The 21,981-nt window shown below is 36.8% G+C and overlaps 1 protein-coding gene and 1 pseudogene across 1 annotated transcript; both read left to right on the plus strand.

The window, feature by feature from the left end:
* Window positions 1–277: 277 nt before the first annotated feature.
* Window positions 278–881, plus strand: LOC124448052 (actin, muscle-like). Its single transcript, XM_046999072.1, is given in 2 exon segments — window positions 278–510; window positions 512–881. Coding segments are annotated over 2 exon segments (270 nt in total). The 5' UTR covers window positions 278–415; the 3' UTR covers window positions 687–881.
* A 757-nt stretch (window positions 882–1,638) lies between these two features.
* On the plus strand, window positions 1,639–20,937 carry LOC124449344 (annotated as a pseudogene).
* Window positions 20,938–21,981: the final 1,044 nt, after the last annotated feature.

The raw sequence follows: 21,981 nt of genomic DNA on the forward strand, positions 1-21,981 counted from the left end.
GGTCTAAAAAATTTCATGAGTAAGGTAAAGTGTACTAAATTACTTTATACCTTATATTCTAACTAACCTAACTCAGCCTAACACCTCCAACCAGACCTGGCCTATATCTACAGCTATTAATACAACCCTGTATACACCCAATCCCTAATCCAAATCCAAAGCCTTGCGCTAACCATATCTGGCCTGTATCAGCAGCTGAATATATTCCTCTATATACCCAATCCCTAATCCAAATCCTAATCCTAACTTAATCATTACCTTGCCTTTATCTGCAGCAAATGAGCGAACGAGTGAGGCAAGCCGCCATCTTGAAATGTGGAAAATTGACGATATATACGACTAAAAAGCACTCTTCCAACCTTCTTTTCTTGGTAGGGAGTCTGCAGGTATCCACAATACATGCTACAATTCCATTATGAAGTGCGATAGTGATATCCGTAAGGATCTCGACGCTAACACTGTCCTCTCTGGTGGGTCAACCATGTATCTTGGTATTGCTGACAGAATGCAGAGAAATCACCTCTTGCCCTCTAGAAATCAAGGTCATTGCTCCACCAGATAGAAAATACTCTGTCTGGATTGGTGGCTCCATTTTGGCATCACTTTCCACCTTCCAACAGATGTGGATCTCGAAACAAGAATACGATGAATCTAGACCTTCGATTGTGCACAGGAAATGCTTCTAGAAAGGGAAAATATTATGGAGTTTGTTGACTAACGTAGCATCAAAGTTGAAATAAATAAAGCTTTTGTTGGTTTTATTTGCTTCCTTCTTTTGTATGAAGACCTGATTTTCATGTTTTCTTTATTTATATCTGTAAAGTTATTTGAATTTTAAATTGTGAAATTTTGATGATTGAACACATAATTGAACAACAACACACTCCTCGTTGATTTTAGTGGCGAGCATGCGCTGTGGTGATAACACTAACATTTGACAGTCATAATGATAACAATATAATAACAAACATGGGACAGTCATATGACTAAGATGTGTAATGACCATTATGACCTCATCACCTTCCCAGAAAATGATTCATCATCAAGCCTTTACGAAATCTGGATGCTGATATAAAATTATTGCTACGGAATTCCTGTAAGTCTATATATGACATACGACCATACATAACATCGAACACGTTTGAAAGCCAAATTCGCAACTTTGTTCGTTTTTAGTCCTTACCAACAAACAAACGCAATCTGGTGAGCGTTTTTGAGACATTGTGAGTAAATAGAAGAATTATTTACATTTGTATCGATTCATTGACATTGAAAGTTGCTTGTAGTTTGTGATACAAATTTTGTACAAAACTAGCATCCGTCAACCGGCAAGGAGGTCTTACAGAGTTTCTCGCTGTCAAATCACAAAAAACCTTTTAAGTATATGAAAAGTCTTAATTATGATGCAATCGGGTCAGATGTAAAGCAAGTTACGTTAATTCGTGATTTAAAATAGCATTTTTCTGACTCCTGACTCATGAGTGTTAGCAAAGTGTCACGACAAAGATGGTGGAGTTTTTATTGTAAATGGTACTTTAACTGCTTTTTAGATCCTACGAGTTGATGGTTTTGCATTCGTGAGTTCTTTCGAAAATTTAAGACTATTTTAAAGGTACCAGTTAAAAACTTGCTGGGAGAATGTCAAAATTGAAACAACTTGGTCTACTGATATGAAAGAATTTCAAGCTTCAAAGAAAACATCCGATTGGAACCATTTTTCAAATAGGGTTACCAATCTCCGTGTCATTCATACTCCTGGCCTTGCGATTGTCCCTTGTCACTGATTGCCCAGCCTTGGTTTGGAATGAATTCAATGTAACCTCTCCACCACCTGCACTAAGAAGATCATTCTCTATAGGCTTGGCTGCAAATAATGCTTCTCAACTGTCACATGAGCTTTTCAACAACCTTACATTTTATCTTAATGAGCATGCTTATCCAGATCAAAATATCACCTTGCAAATATTTCCAAATGAGGATGACATGGTTAATGAAATAATGAGCTCCTCTGAAGGCAACTCTACCAAATACATTGGAGGTATATCCTTTACTTGTCTCCCATCAAAACAGGCTAATTTTATTAACTACAAGCTGCGATTCATCAACCCAAAGGGAGACTACTATCGCCGTCGTAAGAATGACTATGGCTGGTTGACAAAGTATGTTTTCCAGAGGTTTCAAATTCCTGAACCAAGAAATAAAGATGATTCCCATGGAGGCAGTCCAGACTATTATAGTACCGCTTTCTTGTTTACCCAACATGCAGTAGATCGAGCTATTATTGGACAGTTTGCTAATCAAGACCAAATATCGGTTATCATGGAAAAATTTCCATTCCCAAACTATTTGAAGGATCCCTTCAGTTCAAATATTCAATTTTTACTCCCAGTCGTCATAGCAATTGCTTTTTTGTTTACTGTACTTGTGATTGTGCGTAGTATTGTATATGAGAAGACACAAGGGCTAAAGGTAAGTTGTAATTTGTCTTATTTGCTGAGATCTTTTTATTTCAAAGCCTGCATCAAAGTCAGAGAAATAACTTCTTTAGATAATTAAATTCATATTAAGATCATTTTGCAATATATTTGATGGATGAAAAATTTTATCTTCCTGGAAGAGACAGTGCTACCTTTTAAATGTTTTCATTGATTGTTCACTCCAAAAATGTTGTCAAACTGAGCACTATTTCGACATCTTAAATTAATTTGTAGTTCAGTTTTTTGAGAAGATTTGCTACTACAGCTTTATTTCAATTCAATAAAAGCTATATCTTTAATTCATGTGTTCTAACAAACTAATTAAGTTAGGTATTTCATGTTTTTTAGGAAACTTTAAAAATCATCGGCGTCAATAATTGGCTTCATTGGGTGGCGTGGTTTATTCAAAGTTTTCTTATTTGTCTCGTCGCAGTTGTCATAATGACGCTTCTTTTCACGATAAAGTTTAACAGTAATGGACGTGTTATCGACAAAACAGCACCCACAATATTTTTCATCTATCTTTTGCTTTATATTACCTCTTCTATTATGTTTTGTTTCTTCGTAAGCGTTTTTTTCTCCAAAGCGAGCATCGCTGCTGCAGGTGGTTGTATAATTTGGTGTATTTCCGTCTTATCAGTCAGCTTCATTTGGGAATCCTACGAAAAAATGTCGTTCACTCTCAAAGCAATTGCATGCCTCATACCAAATCTTGGCATTTCTCTTGGAGCGATTGTCATCGGCAAGTTTGAAGGTAAGTTGAAACGTTGAAGGACTCTGTGTGTGTTGAACCGCTTTCGTTGTAAATTACTTTCATCTGAAAAGGGATGTTCTTCATGTTCATATAAGCTCATTAAGCCTTAGGTTTATTTAATAAGGATTCTGAACCGATGCTTCCGTGAATAATAAAGCGTTTTTCAACTTTTCTCAGTAATTCATAAAGAATTTATAAAGATCCTAGTAACCACAGTGTTAACAGCAGTTTACGAACAATGAGATGATTTCTGAATACTGGATGAACAAAGAATGCCTGTAGGAATTGACGACTTATTGTGATGATTTCATGACTATATTACTGATGGATAAAGATTCTAACTTGTCTGCTTCATGCATGTTTTACATATCTTTGATACAATCGCAAAAGCTTTTCTTCTCCTGGGAACTTAAAGCCTGGTTCACACGAGTGAAATAAGGATAAGCACAAGTGTAGACAAAAGATAAAACAAAGATAATTAACGAAGCATGTGACATAAGCATGGACATAAGCGCAAGCATAAGGAAAATATTTAAGAATAAGCTAAGAGAAAAACAAAAGAAGAACAAAAAGAAGATTTAAAGAAAATCCCATGATGTCTTCGTCTTTATAAACTTCTTGAGCAATAGAAAGAAAAGCCTCGAAACTCGTGCTTATTTTACTCGTGTTAACCACGCTTAACATTTAACGAAATTTCAAAGCTTCAAACTTCAAAACTTCAAAATAAAAGAATTGATTTGAAAGGAACATTTGACAATGCCTGTATGAATATACTCTATAATTATTAGGGATTTTGCAATACGACACGACAAGAGTACAGTGACCTGTAAAATCACATTATTTGTCGTTGTCTCGTCAAAATTTTGTTTTCTGTAAACACAGAACACTGTTTATTGTGTACAACGACGTTTGCAAGCACTTCACGGCTATATTTGTCAATAATGATATCAACTAATGATAATCAGTTTGCGAGAATATAGGACTTTTTAGACAAAAATCTTCACTATTTTAAGTTTAACGATATATTTAACTATTTTATTGTTTGTTACCTTTCCTTTGCGTACAGAAATACATGAAGTTTTGCTGGTCATATTTTCCTTTAATTGACTGCGCTCAAGGGTTCAAATTAAAGCCTGATGCTCGAAAATAGTACTGAAACTAATTTCTTACAGAATGGAAATATACCTACTTTCTTTGTAAAGACATCATAGTCATGACTACGAATTTTTACAAAACATCGTACTCAGATTGATCGGCTATTTTTGTTGTCAACAATGTGCCCAAAATGACTAAATGTACTAGCTACTCGTAGCTCTGCTAAAATTATTGAGCTTGACACCACTGTGCAGCGTTCATGTAGTTTTAGGCCGACATTGAAAACTTCAATTTTGTTTCTAATTTTACGTTTTCCTTTTCTCTAAATAACGAAAATACTAATCCCGCCCATAAGGTCAATCCTGCGATAATTGAGGTGACCATATTCATATGTTCTTTTATGCCAGTCTGATTTCTTTTGAAATGAAATTGTTTTAAAAGAAATTAGCTTAATAGCAGAATATATGAATGTACCCAATTAACACAGGATTGACATAATGATCCTGCCAAAACGTTTTTTACATTCTAGGATCCGGTAGCGGCGTTCAATGGGATAACCTTTTTCATGGTGTTGATGTGGACGACACGTTCTCCCTCGGGACTGTGTTCATCATGATGATTATTAGTTGTGCCATATATGGTATGCTTACATGGTATATTGAAAATGTGTTCCCAGGACAGTATGGTACTTCAAAACCTTTTTACTTCCCATTCACCAAGAGCTACTGGTGTGGATGCTTTGAAAAGGTAGCTTGAATTTTTGCTTAGCAACAGTCGTAAATACAGATGTTGATTGTGTAGGTTAGTGTTGTCCTGAGAAAGGCTGTTGGTGTTAGTGTCGTGGTATCGCTTTAACAATCTTCCCGGGCTTAAACTACTCGCCTTAACCGTTCGTGACATGAATTTTTTCGCCGCCGAGCAAAAGGTTAATTGTAATAAATTGTTATTGACCTCCTTGTGAAAATTGTCATAATATTAGAAATCGTATGTGTTGTTTTGCTTGCGTTGTCAGAACGGTCATGTTAGGCTACTGGAGTGTGAGATATCTTCCACGACTAGCAAAGCATCTGAGCATGCGCAGTTTAATAATTTTAAGAAGGTTCTGATGATTAACTTATCAACAGACGAGGTTCAAGTCAAGTCAAATTTTTTTTCGATGCGGAACTTAAGTGAAGCTTAGTGAATGCAGCTTAAAAAGTATTATAGGTTTTGGTGCATTATATTTGGAGTGATTTGGGTAAAATATCTTTCTGTCGCAGGTATCAAACGATGAAGAAACCTTGCCATTATTAAGAAATGCGGAAAATTTCGAAACATCGAAGAAGTTCGAAAGTGCTCCTCAAGGTCTGGATGTGGGGATTGACATCAAAAATTTAGTGAAGATCTATGACGGAGTAAAAGGTAGATGACCTGGACGGATTTACTGGGGGGGTGTAGGGGAGTGCAAGCCCACCAGGCATCAGATTTCACCCCCTTGAATAAATTGTTCACCCCTCCTTGAAACGTTTTAATGCGGAAAATTTCGAAACATCGAAGAAGTTCGAAAGTGCTCCTCAAGGTCTGGATGTGGGGATTGACATCAAAAATTTAGTGAAGATCTACCACAGTAAAGGTAGATGACCTGGACGGTTTACTGGGGTGTAGGGGAGTGCAAGCCCACAGGCATACCTACACTTTGAATAAATTGTTCACCCCTCAGAAACGTTTTAACCCCCCAATTTTTAGCAAAACAAATCCCTAGTACAGTTGAACTGAGTTTTCTGGGCAATGTTTCAACTTTCTACACTACCTTCGGTTGTTACACTATAGACTGCCCTAAATTTAAACCCTAACATTGTCTTACATCACTTCCTTTACCAGCTCGTCTCCCCGAAGTTTTTAGCACTCCCCCTGTTTGAAATATAAAAATCTGTCTATGAGAAGACCTCATGAATCTTATCAGACTTTACTTATGACGTCAAGATCTATGACAGAGAAACAAATAGATGACCTCACGAATCTTACCATACAGTATAGAAGCAACTTATGACGTCAACATGTATGACTGGGGCTCAATGAGCAACAGGTAGATGACGTCACAAATCTTACCACACAGTACAGAAGCCAATTATGACGATAAGATTTGCTACAGTGAAACAAGTACAAACCTCACGACCTCACAAATCTTACAAGGTCAAACGAAAGCCATTTATGACGTCATGATTTATAACGGAGCAACCGGAAGATGACGTCACAAATCTTACCAGACATTACCGAGTTTAACTACGGCTTCAAGTTACGATATTGAACTTTCGTGTGTTATGCAGGTAAAAAAGTCGCTGTGGACGATGTTACACTAAAGATATACGAGGGACAAATTACAGTTCTTCTTGGTCATAACGGAGCTGGTAAAAGTAGTTTGATGTCTGTCCTTACCGGTTTTTATTCTCCGAGTAAGGGAACTGCCGTTGTCAATGGTTACGACATTAGAACAAGCATGGATGGCGTACGGTCAAGTTTAGGTCAGTGAAGAAAGTAATGAAATGTTTTTGAAACATTTAGAAAGAGTTATGACTATTAGGTGCGATGGTTTGGCCAGCCTCCAAGCTCAAATATCTACATAATACAAGCAGACTTGGGAGCTGGCTACGCCGCCGGTTGTGAAAATTCATACAATTTACAATGTGAAATGACTGAGAAAAGAATTACATTTAACTTCTATAAATAGTGAGTATAGTTCAACTAGCTACTTACAGTTCGACTAGTATGTAACTTCTATAAATGAAGCGTATAGCTAATGTATTTTAAGAACATCGTGTTAATATCATGTTTAGAATAATCCATATTAATTAGCATTTGATTAAACTGTTCAATCCCTTACACTATTCGGATATTTCTAAATTGGTCGGTCCATTATCACTAAGTTAAAGCAACTCTGTCTAGAGACATGGTCTTTTTTACTTTCACGACCCAACTGTCTTCCATTGAAATGGTTTATCGTCTATTTATTTTACTATTTTCAAAAGGTTTATGTCCACAACGTTTTGTATCGACTGACTGTTAAGGCATTTGTGGTTCTTCGGAAAACTAAAGGGTCTGTCTAGTGATGAAATCGATAGCGAAGTGGTAAAATGATGGAGTCCATCAAACTCGCGGATAAAGCTAACGCTCAAAACCAGATATTTGTCTGGCGGGATGAAACGCAAGCTATCTTTAGGAGTAGCGCTGATTGGAAAACGAAGGTAGATATTATCACGTGCATCACGTGCAGTTGTTTATTAGAATCATCTGAAGATCACTCGTGATATAGACTTAGGTATTTTGGACTAAAGTTTCAACATCAAATCACTTCAATTGAAGACATTAGACTGAAGTATATAAGAACTTAAGTTTCAACATCAGATCACTCCTTATGAAAACACTAGACTGGAGTACATAAGGACTAAAGGTTTTACACATCAAATATTTCCTGATGGGAACTCTAGACTTAAGTCTGTAAAAACTCAAATCTGCTTGAAGCATAAATCTGTTTTAAAGTCTTCTTAAGATATGCTTTAATTACCAAGTTAAAATGTTCACCAACTCACTCCTCAAGGTGTTAATGCTTGACGAACCTACTTCCGGTATGGATCCATCTGCCCGCAGGTTTACTTGGAGAACTGCTGAGAAGTATCGTGACGGACGAACGATCTTGCTGACGACACATTTCATGGACGAACGTTTTAGGAGACCGCATTGCGATAATGGCCGAGGCAAAATCCGTTGTTGTGGTAGTTCATTGTTTTGAAAACCATTATAGCGTGGGTTATCATATAGTGATGGTCAAAGAACCAGAATGTAAAGAACACAAAGTTGATGAACTTGTTAAAGAGTATGTCCCGAATGGCCAATTGGAAAGTCGTGCTGGTAAGTTTTGATGTACTTCTCTAAGAGACTTTTTAGGTTGAGCCTGCAGATATGAGGCAGCAGCTAGCTGCCGGATACGATAGAGTGACGAGCCTTGAATTATTTTAGCAAGTGGAAACAACGCAAAATTTATTATTTGACAAATTGATATGAACGTTTTCGTATTGAAAAAAGAATTGCCCAACATAAAATTCGAATTAAAGCCATTTTTTGAAAAGAAATAATATTTTATTGGTAGTTACGTTTCTTCTATACACAAGACATCATCAGACTAGTAATTAAGTTTCAGTTCATGACGTAGATGTTTGTCTTAATCTGTAGAAAACAATTGATTTCAAAGACTCTCGAGGTATACAATACATGTATACATAAAGTTCATTTCAGAAGAATGAAATCCGTCAGCTCGAACTAGGCTGTCATTTGTTGAGAAGGCTTTGGATTTTTACCAACTTTATCATATTTTATCAGTATGAAGTTTCAATAGTATACATTTCTTTTGTTGTAAATGTTTTTTGATGTAGTGTTTAGCCAGTAGTCCTTTGCAATACTTTTTTTTTACCTACGTTAGGCGCTGAACTGTCCTACATCTTGCCTCGGGAATCTTCGCGAAATTTTTCCACGTTGTTCTCAGAACTGGAGACTCGGCGAATGGAGCTGGGAATTGCTAGTTATGGCGCTTCAATGACAACCATGGAAGAAGTTTTTATGAAAGTGGGAACGGAATGTGACGACACGTTAGATGATAGACTAAAAGGTAAGCTGTGGTAAATGTGGTAAATGTTGATTTCCTGGGAGATCAATGAAAGTAAGGGATTATGATGGGACACTACGTCATAGACTGAAAGGTAAGTTATGGTAAAGGTGGTAAGTGCTGATTTCCTGGTATAAATAAAAGTAAGGGATTGTGCCAGGACATTAAATGATAGACTCGAGAGTAAGATTTGGTAAAAGTGGCAATTGTTGATTGATCGGATATCAATGAAAGTATAGGATTACGACTTGGTTTTAAATGATAGACTCGTGAGTAAGCTGTGGTAAAAGTGGTAGTTGTTTATTGTTTAGTATTGAATCATTTCTAGAAAATGCTGATTTGTGGTTTTGATTTCACCAACACTGAATAGTTGTTTTTTTGTTCATGTTTTGTACGTGATCTAGTGGATGCAATAAACGCTTCAGTAAGTACAGTGAATGATGAAGACACATTATATGGACGCAACAACAGCATGATGCCAATAACAAACACAACAAAGCCACAGTTAAACTACGGAATAACCTTGTTTCTGCAGAGGTGGTGTGCTATGTTCAAGAAACGCTTTCTTCATTCGTGTCGACATAAGATAGTCATAATTCATCATCTTCTCGGGCCTCTTATTTTCACAATGCTCGCTCTGATTTACGCTGACACGATTCCTAAGCCCGAGGACTCTCCTCCCAGAATTTTGACGACAGCTATGTTTCATGATAACATTGCACCTTACGCAATTGTTGGAAACCCGGACAGGTAGATATATTGAACTTAAATATAACTGGACGGCTACTTCACGCAAAAATTTGAAGCCATCAATTAAACTAGTTCCCATCTTTTCACGCACGGCCCAGAGAAACAGGCATGTTAATGTATTAAAAGTAGCCTTCCAGTTGTATATTTAATCAAATGAGTGGATAATAGAAATTTTTCGTTGACAAATACTATGAAATGATTTCGCAAATTTCCAAAACTCTATAAAACAGCAAACCTTAACTAAAATCTCAAAAATTACAACTCATTTTGCTTTGAAAACTGCTAAAGTTTACATATTATTTCCTACTAAATTCTGGTAAAGTATGTTTGTGACTTGTTCGATTTAAATTCTTGGAACTGTTCGAATTTTAAACCAGAGCTGTTCAATTTTATTTGGTTAAATTGTTTAGGTTTTAAGGAAGAAATGTTTGAATTTTCTTATGGTAAACTACTTAACATGGTTAATCACTTGGTTTTAAAAGAAGGAGACTTAGAAATTAGTCTATTATTTTACTTTCAATGCCCCATCACTCTGCTAAAGCCTCTTTAGGATGAGTAAATATAATCAGCGACGTGCTTTTGTTTCATGTTTTTGTTACAAGAACAAAACCGTTTTCGTTTTCTGGGCATTAAACTAAACTTCTTGCAAAAAGCTGAATAATGCGCGCCCGGATTTAAATCCCGATCAGACATTAAAATTTGATGTAAGCGTAAATAAATCTTTTAGGGAGATAAATGATCTGGCTAAAATGTACACTCAAGCTCGTACACTAAGTTCGTTGATATCGACAAAGATAGTGCTTTCCGTGATGGGAACATGACCAAATATTTGCTAGAAAAAGCCAAAGGAAGAACATTGGATACTTCAACAGACATTATCTGGTTGCAGCGACATTTACTGAAAAATAAAAAGGTATTGCTTGCTAGTGCTACATTGTTTTCACCTCTCTGAAGTGTGTAATATGATGAATAGTTCTTAATCAATATCTGTCAATTTATGCTTTTAATGAGTTCAAAATGTTGTAAGAGGTTGTTGAAGCATCAGTTGATAACGAGAATAGACTTGTCGATCGAGAAAGAATCTGTAGATAAAAGAAAGTATCAAGGAAGTTTATGTAGATCAAAGAAATTTCATCAAAAAGATGAAAAGGAAAGATTTATTTGTAGATCGACGAAAGAATCTGTAGATCAAGAAGGATTTTTAATAAAGAAAAGTCAGCATCAAGGAAGGATCTGTAGATCATAGAAGGATAGGAAAGATCAAAGGAAGGATCTGTAGATGAAGGAAAGATCTGTGATCAAGGAAGGATCTGTTGATCAAAAAGAGAAGAATCAATAGATAAAGGAAAAAGGATCTGTAGATGAAAAGAAGGATCTTTAGATTAAGGAGGATCTATCTGTAAATGGACGAATCTTTGGTTGAAAGGTTTTGTCAGGAAAAGTTGTGAAGTAAAGGAAGCATCTGTGATCAAGGAAGGATCTGTAGATGAAGGAAAGGATCTGTAGATGAAGAGGATCTATAGATAAGAAGGATATGTAGATGAAGGAAGGATCAAATAATGAAGGATCTGTAGGTAAGAAGGATCTATAAGAATGAAGGATCTGTAGATGAAGGAAGTTCTTAGATGAGGAAGGATCATAGATTGAAAGGATCATAGATGAAGAAGATCTGTAGATGAAGGAAAGGATCTGTAATCAAAGGAGATCTGTAGATAAAGGAAGGATCTATAGATAGAAGGAAAAGATCTGTATGTAAGAATAAAAAGAAGGATCTATGGAATAAAGGAAGGATCTGTAGATAAAGGAAGAGATCTGTAGATGAAAAGGAAGGATCTACGTGAGAAAGAGATCTGTATGTTAAAAGAAGGATCTTAGATCAAGGAAGGATGTAGATAAAGAAGGATCTGTAGACAAAGGAAAGGATCTGTAGATCGACGAGAATATTTAGATTGAAAGTTATTAATCAAGGAAGGATCTATAGATCAAGAAGGATCTGTAGATAAAGAAGGATCTGTAGATAAAGGAAGGATCTGTTAGATAAGGAAGGATCACATAGATGAAGGATCTATGTCAAGAAGGATCTATTGATCAAGGAAAAGGATCTGTTAGATAAAGGAAGGATCTGTAGATAAAGGATCTGTAGATGAAGAAGGATCTGTAGGTGAAGAGAAGGATCTGTAGATGAGAAGGATCTGTAGATAAGAGATCTGTAGATGAAAGGAAAAGATTGTACAATCAAAAGGAAAAGGATCTGTAGATGAAGGAAGGATCTGTAGATGAAGAAACGAGCTATAGATCAATAGAAACATAAATATAAGGTAGATCAGCAAAAGAATCTTCTTCATTTAAAGTAATTTATGTGTGTTCTATTTGTAGCTGTGAAGGCCAGTTCAACGATCAAGCTTATCATGCGATAGCAGTGGCACTGATGCAGTGGACAACGCCATTTTGAAAAAACACTTCCGGGAATAAAAACAAATTAATCACAGTGACAAATCATCCTTTGCCGAGAACTACGAGCAAAATCAAATGATTTAAGATGAGGTATTTTTGCTTTCGAGCTTTTTTCAAACTTTCACAACAAGCGTTCCTATAACTATATAGGGACAAGTAAATATATTTTGTATATTCTTAATGAATAGCGTTTACTAAAACATCATTCATATTAAATTTCATGCAGCCGCAATCTGAGAAAAAAAACAACGATTTTTTGATCATTCAACAATCAGCGCCCGTGTTTTATGTTATCAGGTATTGTTTTTAGTCTCTAAATTTCTATTAAATTTTATATGTATGTATTATGGATTGATGTATATTAACAGTACATTCTGTGTCCCAAATTGCAGGAATCACCATTGCACTATTGTTATAATTTATACAGCTTGTATAACAATGCCCTCCCGGTAGATGTAGCGATTTTGGGATGTACCAGTGTATATCATTATGTAATACAAAGTGTATAACAATGTGCCCTCCCGGCTATTACCATAGTAAATCAATTATCTCCTGCTTGGGACTGGGACGTATGATTATGCATTGTTCCAGGCAGAAGCGGTAGACGATCTCTTTTGAGACTCTGTACACAAGTAAACAGCGCTCAAAATATATATATATATAAAATTCACTGCAATGCAGAAGAAATACCGGGAAGAATGGGCACAACTTCATATGCTCATTCATAAGCAACAATTACCCACGAGCTTTATCAACAAAGTATTGAACAAAGATACACAACAAACCACAAGCTGAAAACCTAACAGAAGATACAGACGAACCAGTAAAATAGTGAGATCCATATATAAACGGGATATCAGAAGGGACATCAAGACTATAAACCAGTTCGAAATCATCGGTATGCAAACAGCACATAAACTGAAGTCATACTTCGCTCAAAACATAAAGATCGAACAACCACATTGACCTGACCAACGCGATCTACGTGATACTATGTAAAAGATTGCCCCAAACAATGGGACAAACATCCAAGAAGAATTGAAACAAGACTCACTGAACACAAGAATGCCATCAAACGTTGACCTAAATCACTACCAGCCAGTGCAACATATGATTACCAACGGCACGGTGGCTGGACAAAAGCTTACAACTTCTTGGGCGCGAACAAAGACAAAACACGCACGAGAATTCAAAGATCGCTGGGTACAGCGAACAACAACACAATAAATGGAATTATGTGGCATTATCATCTGTACAGCAAAGACAAAACCAAAACAACAACTAATAACACAACGACTAAATAAACGCTCGAATTTCATTAACGCAATCCATACGCAGAAACCATGACAACGCATCTTGTCAAAATATCACTCGCTGCAAACCAACCAATCATGAGCATCAACGCCTGCAAAATCTTTATGCAAATCATATATTCTTACCTCTGACGAAGGCTCGAAGCACCGGGTTGAAAGCAATAAAAATTTAAAATAAAAATCCAGTGAATCCTTATTATAATAATATGCCTGGAGTTCTGAATTTTCAAATATATATATATATATATATATATATATATATACAAAGTATATATACAATGTGTTCTCCCGGCTATCACTATATTAAAATGGTGACTCCTGCACTTGGGACACAGGATGCACGGTGTATATATATATATATATTTATGAGAGACTGATTTATTTCTGACATACGTTTGTGTTCACTTTAAAGGCAGGGATCGCCGAGCATATTTTTTATTAGGGGGCGGGGTTATCGACTGCCAAAGTTAGGTGCAACTGTGAAAGAAGGGATTCGCGGGGGGCAACAGTCTCCCTGCTCCGCTTTCTCTGAAGTCATCTGCAATGATCAATAGTTGCTAAGGCAACAAGGTCTAATTCATTAACTTTCTTTTTCTTTCCAGCATCACTGTTGGTCTTTATATAGCTTTAAATCTGCTGCTTGGCATGGCGTTTCTTGCTTCAAGTTTTGTCGTGTTTGTCGTGCAGGAGCGAACGAACGGTGCAAAACATGTGCAGTTCGTTAGTGGTGTTGATCCCATTAGCTACTGGACTGCTTCGTGGTTGTTGGACATGGTGAATTTTACACTTCCCTGTATCGGCATTGTTATTTTGTTTGCATTTTTCAAGGTGCCTGCGCTAACAGGTAGGTCGAATTTCCCAAGCTATGACGTAGCTAGCATGCTTACTTTGTCATGTTATGAAGATTTTTATGTTTTTCTTTGTAAAAACGTAAATAATGTTCTGAAATTTACACAACACGACTGCAAATTACAGGTTAGATTTCTCATTGTCGTCATGGTCGCCAAAACGATTCTCTTGCCTTTGGCGACAAAACCCAAAAAAATTGGAATTATTTGAAACGCTGAATTTGATTCCGCGTTGTCAATTATCTTCCAATAAAACGTCATTTGCCTGATCTTTCAGCCAATCCGAACGTTGTTATCGAATAAAGTTATTTTACAAAATGATCGAGGACTCCTCGTAGTTCTCGAAATACTTGTTTGTAAGGAGAATGAACTCGACCCAAGCCCCTAATCTCTCGGCCAACCAACCAACTTTAAACAATTCCAATAGTTTTTGATGACAAAATCACGTCAAGTTTACGACGTTGAATCTGGTATGCGGCTGTGAGCCTGAGATAGCAACATACCTTAATACTTAAAATACGATCTTTTACAGAAGTATGTTTGGAAGTGGAGTTAGCTCACAGCATTTATATTTGTCTTTTTAAACACATTTTTCACTTGAAAGTTCGTGGAAGCACAGAATTGCATGTCAGACGTCACATTAAGCTCTCGGTCAACTCTTAAAAATTCCAACAATTCCGTTGAAGTTAGCAACGTTCGGTTTGGGTGAATTTTCCCATTCCTCAACAACTGATTTTAATTCATTGCAGAAGGCTATCGTCTTGGAATAGTTTTCCTCGTTTTGATGCTTTATGGTTCAGCCATCATCCCGTTTATGTATCTCTTCTCGTTTCTCTTCAAAACGGCGTCGAAAGCTTTCATCTTATTGAAGTTTTTGAATATTGTAACTGGTCCTGTCGCCTTCCTTGTTGTGTTCATCATTCAAAGTCTTGACTACCATCACACTGTTGATGTCCTTAACTGGACTTTTTTGGTACTCCCCAACTTTTGCCTCGGACAATCGTTCTCCAATATTTTTGAGAATTATAACCGTATCAGACTTTACAATATGTGCATGGAAAAGTATGCGCCGGTGATGTGCATGCCTCTGAAAGCGAGGATTCAGACGAATTATTTGGCCTTTGAAAATCCTGGAATTGGTCGATTTCTCTTGGTGTTACCACTTGAAGGAATCTTCTTCATGCTTATTCTTCTGTTCATCGACTTCAACGCTATTCGATCGTTGCGAAGTTCCATTAAATCGGTGTACGTCGATCCGTTTGACAGCAGTCATCCAAACGGTGATACGGAAGATTCCGACGTGATGGCGGAAAAACGACGAATACTCAACGACGAAGTGAACGAAGACGTGCTTGTAGTGAAGGATCTTACAAAAATATTTAAAGTTCCAGGTAGAGAATTTCGACTTGCTGTGTTTGTAGATGTGTTGAAAAATATCCTTCTTTTATCAGCCGAAATCATGTATATTGAGAACTTAAATTATAATGTATATTTACCTAATTCTCATCAGTAAATTATTAAATGTACATTACTGATGTGTTTGTTCAGATGGGCAGAGTTCTCTTCTTAGTGACATGTTGTCTGTAAAAAAACTCTCCAACGGTTGTACTTACATAACCTGGAGAATGAAACGAGATTGTCTTGAAAATATATAACACTCTCATTGTCTGAAGAATGAAACGAGATTTTCATGAAGACTTTTTTTAGAAAGTTCACTGTCATTTTTAAACTTCTTTTCAATGACTTTCTATAAAAGAACAAAGCTCCTTTATAAACACCTTATTTTTTCCAAAAAGGTCGTCGAAGATTTGCTGCAGTGGATCACATCAGCTTGGGAATACCTTTAGGTGAATGCTTCGGTCTCCTGGGAGTCAATGGCGCGGGAAAAACTACAACGTTTAAAATGTTAACAGGCGATGTGATTCCAACTTCGGGTACCGCCGTCCTTGACTCGTGGGATATTCAGACTAATTTAAGTCGGGTATGTTTTTATTGTTGTATATGATCAGTAGCGTAGCCAGCCTGCAGATTTACTTCCGCTATGTAAATTTTTAAAGATTACCATTATTCATGTCTTTAGAAATCTATTTTTCTCACTGTCAGTAAATACAAAATTATTAGGAAAGCGGAAGTAAAAAGTCGAGTTGGTTACACTACTGTATATCATCTGTTTGACCTTTCCTGCTTTAACTTAAATTGAAGAATCATTTAAAGACCATTGAACCAAATTTACAACTGGATGGGTACTTTACGTTCCGTTATATATTTATTTCAATTACCTGTCCGCGAACTGTAAACATGCTAACCTCGTACCGAGGCGCTTTGAATCCCTGAATCATTTGTGCTAAAAAGTGCAGCGCGGGACGACATGCGCGAATAAAAAATGGGAAAATTGTAACGCTTGTAACAGCCACGCTAACGCGCGACGCCCACACACGCCACGTGACATTCAATTTATTAATCATCAAATAATTCAAAACGCCTGGCCACGAGGCTGATCCGACATCAAGATTTTAAAGCAGTAATTCATCCTTAAGGAGACGTAAACGCCATTTAGAGGAATTTCATGCTTGGATTTTAGGATGTAAATTAAATAATATTCGTAGTTATTTTTGTTAGTTTAGCTATCGTACTAGTCTCGAACTAGTCATCACTACGTCATTGCGGAAAAAGTTGAACACCCAACGGTATGCATGCAGCCATTGAGGAGGCTGTTATGCAAATTACAGGTTTGCAGATTTTTCAATACAGTGTATACCATTGAAATGGTGCATACAAAGAAAACATACTGTGGTATGTCACTACTCCTCTGTGAGTGAACAACAACACAATTTTTGCCATTTTGCGTGACATCTACATTGTAAATAAAGAAAATCTTCGTTTAAATCACCAACTTGGCGCGGTCATGACGTAAATGCATGTTAGGAACAAGCAATATTTTTGACACGCCGATGTTATTTTCTAGTGGTAAATTTCTGTTGCAATATTTAGTATTGACGTTGCAATGTCTGTAATATTTCTGTTGCAATGTTTAGTGTTGCTCATTTACGAAATGGAGCTTCGCATATAATTGTTCAATAATTGTTCGGCTAGTTTCAACTGCGTAGAGAAAGGACCTTCTTTATGTTCGTTATTCTGTAGCCACACCATAGAAAACAAACAATACCATTTGGCTGCGCAAGTTGGTGCTGTATATTTAGTACCGACTGTTGTCAAGCATCGATAATTGGGGGGGGAGTATTGATATGATTATGACCCTCCCCCCTCCTAGAAAGCCCTATTTATCGATGTTGCTACGTTTGCAACATTGCGTCAACAACAAATACTTCAATCGGGAAAATTGCCTTTGTACGAGTTATTTTCATGTGTCAATATGTTTGGATAACCTGATGCAAACGCGAGCATCGACCAATCAGAGCACGCGTTACACATGTTGTTTTGTAAATGAAAATTATAATTTTAAATGTAAATTATGTTGTTTACCAAGGTTCGTCAACGAACAGGCTATTGTCCACAATTTGATGCTTTGATCGATTTATTGACGGGACGGGAGATGTTGCAAATGTATGCTGCACCATTGGAGTCCCCAGACATGAGATCAATCCATTGATCGAAGATTTAATGAGATCAGTGTTGCTAACGGAACACTGATATGTTAACTAAAACATACAGGTATAATAGAAGAAAACGTCGTCTACTTTCAAATAGAATGCTGTACTATAAATGCTCACCTAGGTTTTGCCATTTATATATTCATTTTGGTTTATTTGACGTTGAAACCTGAGTATTTATATACTCCTGTGTAGTTTCTTTATGAAGAGTGATCTGCTGTGCAACTTTAGTCCTTATATACTCCAGTCTTTTGTCTTTATCTGGAGTGATCTGATGTTGAAACTTGTATTCTTATATACTCCAGTCTTGTGTCTTTAGCTGGAGTGATCTGATGTTGAAACTTCAGTTCTTATATACTACAGTCTAGTGTCTTTATCAGGAGTGATTTGATGTTGAAACTTTAGTTTTTATATACTCCAGTCTAGTATCTTCATCAGGAGTGATCTGATGTTGAAACTTCAGTTCTTATATACTCCAGTCTAATATCTTCATCAGGATTGATCTGATGTTGAAACTGTAGTCGTTATATACTCCAGTCTAGTGTCTTTATCAAAACTGATCTGATGTTGAAACTTTAATCCTTACATACTCCAATTTAGTGTCTTTATCTGGAGTGATCTGATGTTGAAACTTTAATCCTTACATTTTCCAGTTTAGTGTCTTCAGCAGGAGTGATCTGATGTTAAAACTTTAATCCATACATTCTCCAGTTTAGTGTCTTCATCAGGAGTGATTTAACGTGGAAATTATGCAATTGACGCGTCAAAAATCTACCATCTTTTTATAGCAATCCCAGGCTCATTAGATCACGAATACAAAGATTACCTTTTCTTTTTACAGTGGTGGAAACAAACGAAAACTAAGTACAGCGATAGCTTTGATTGGCGATCCACTTATAGTTTTTCTCGACGAACCAACAACAGGAATGGATCCTGTTGCAAGACGACTGTTGTGGAACACTTTATGTAGAGTCAGAGCCGAAGGTATGAAACTGGTGATGAAGCGGGTTTCCTTCCGGGGGAGAGATGTGTTGAAGAATGCAATTACATGCAGTTCATACCCGCCTAATATGAGCGCCATTTTGGTTATTATTAAAAATAATAATCTCTCCCCTTTGGTCGATGCCTGATGATTGGTAATCATTTTGTACCCACCCCTCACAGGTCGATGCCTAATGATTGGTAACCATTTTGTCCCCTCCCCTCTCCCCCTAGGTCGATGCCTTGTGATTGGTAATCATTTTGTTCTCTCCTCTCTCACCTTAGGTCGATGCCTTGTGATTGGCAATCATTCTGTTCCCTCCTCTCTCCCCTTAGGTTGATGCCTTGTGATTGGTAATCATTTTGTTCCCTCCTCTCTCCCCTTAGGTCGATGCCTGATGATTACGTCACATAGTATGGAAGAATGCGAGGCGTTGTGTACTCGGTTGGCAATCATGGAAAATGGCAAATTGCGCTTTCTCGGTAGCCCGCAACACCTGAAGAACAAATTCTTTCAAGGATTCACTTTGTTGGTAAACCCTCCAAGTGACACGCCTAGTAATGACTCGACCTTGGTAAAAGAATTCGTGGCAGAGACGTTTCCGGGTAGTGTACTTCGAAACGAGCACAATGGCTTTTGAATTACCACATAGGCGATTCAAAATGCGCTTGGTCTTCCCTGTTTGCGATCTTAGAAGATGCGCACAGCCGTTCTGTTATCGGTAATTATTCTGTAAAGCAAACCACACTGGATGAGATATTTTTAAATTTTGCTCTCTCACTGAGAGGCTACGACGATTAGATGGTCGATTAATATTGTCGTACATGGGCAGTGTGACCATTTATTTTGAATTATAACTAAATCTTTTTTATCGTGTTAATGATTGTTTGGTCGATTTAAATTTTTCTATCGCGCCTTGTGTACGCCACTAAATGTTGCATACACCAAAAAGAACTACCCGAATGAAGTAAGCACGATGCCACGACCTAGAACCCAGTCTACTAGATACCTGACTCCGCCGAAATTTATAATTACGACTGAGGCAAGCCGCCATCTTGAAAGGTGGCAAAATTGACGATATTTACGACTAAAATCTGATTTTTTTTGCATTGAAACGCAGTTGCAGAATTGATAGTATAGGTTTGGTTTTTAAAATTTTTCTTAAAATTTTCAGCTTATTTTTGATTGAGAGTTTTGGTTTTTGCCACTATTCAAGATGGCATCCTTGTCTCAGGATGTCACGTTCACATCTTGGGGATTGGATTCTAAATCATTGAGTATGACGTTATCAAATAATGTCAAGAACCATGCCAGGCTCTCTCACGTGACATATTCCAGAGCGAACTTGGGTGGCATTCAAAAAACACACTGCGATTCTTCAATTGTAAAACTGTTATATTTCATAAAATATTTTATAAAACATTAACATGCCTTGTTACATGAGCGAAAATGTTTACAAATCAACGATTGTATGCTTTATCAATGAAAAGTGAATGAATTTCTGCGGTTAAAAATATAAAATTTGTGTGTGGTATTTATCATAGACACGGCTCTTTTCCTATACGGCAGTACAATAATTTACATACATTTTGCAACATGAACTATTGTCGCTACTGTATACTGTATATATATATCTATAAAATTAATATAAATATTAATATAATTTTATATGTTATGATTGTTTGACTTATTCTGGATAACGAACTTTGTTGAGATTTTTTTCTTTTTAAATCTTCGCTCAACGTAATTGCTGGAAAGAGATTATTAAAACACGGTTATGCGATTGTCGAGTTGGCAAAACCTCAAGCAATAACTGCCTCGATATATATTTAGTCAGTTATCATGAAATAAGTGTGAATATAATGAGAACAACGCGTGAACTTATCGTGAAACCGCGGGAGTTTTACCTATAACTTGCATGAAATTATCTCCTAACTACAACCGTTAGAATTTATTAAACGCCCGAGGCGTTAATTGGACTATTCACGGTATGCAAATAAATATGCCACACGGACTACACCAATGTCTTTGTTATTGTTAATGACGTAATAGGGTCAAGAAAATCAATATGCAGTTTTCCATGTCAAGATGGTGATGGTACAATTTACATTAACTTAGTAGGCTTTTAACAAATTACAATCTGATTAAGCATGTCTGAAATTCACAAGTGAAAGATATTCTTACAAACCTTTTCTATCTTCTTCCGTCATTGACGTTGATACTATTTTCTTCAAATCTTTAACCCACTCGTCCCTTTCGTCCTCCGTGCCAACACTGAATTCGTAAACTTGATCTGGTGTGTGAATTGAAAAGCCGTAGCCGAGCGGGGGCCTCGTATTCGTTAAAACCCGAGGTGACGTCATAGCCTTTCGTGCCTAATACAAATTTGCCTTTCGGGAACGCGTCCTAGAAACCAGCAACGCATCAAAAGGTAAGTAACAAAATTTAAAATGACAACAAGTCGTCATTAACCACGTGATCACAATCATACAAGACCCACGCCGCTGATTATTAAATATTATACAAACAATTTACATACAGTGGGTTGTGTACTCGTCTTGATTTTATAAAAAATATGTGCACAGAAAGATTATTAAATTTGAGCACAAACAAGCGTCACAACAATACGAATGGAAGTGAATGTTTTATATCATCAATTTCCAGTCTTATGACACAGACATTAGGATATAATTACCGTTGCTTCTCCAGAATAACTCGACGATCATCTGAATATCAAACTATCCAGGAAGTTAATTAATTGATCTTAAACCGGGCATCGTAAAGATTAGCTTAAAGGTCGCTTTCTGTAAAAAATCCGTCTGGAGAAATTTGAAAGGAAGGATCAGTCGAGGAATCTTAGGAGTGAATCAGGATAAACATCGAGGTGAGATCGAGGCATCGTCAAAGGATGAGATAGAGATAAACCTCGATGGATAAAGATCAGGGGCGTCGACCTCGGGAAGTCAGAACAAACTCGAAACAATCAGATCGGGCGTCATTCAAAATCAAGAAATAATCGTCGATCGATCAAAGAGGCGCGTCATTTTCGAAAGATCGGAAA

Source organism: Xenia sp. Carnegie-2017, unplaced genomic scaffold, assembly GCF_021976095.1.
Source record: "Xenia sp. Carnegie-2017 unplaced genomic scaffold, XeniaSp_v1 HiC_scaffold_23, whole genome shotgun sequence".
Classification (NCBI taxonomy): Eukaryota; Metazoa; Cnidaria; class Anthozoa; order Malacalcyonacea; family Xeniidae; genus Xenia; species Xenia sp. Carnegie-2017.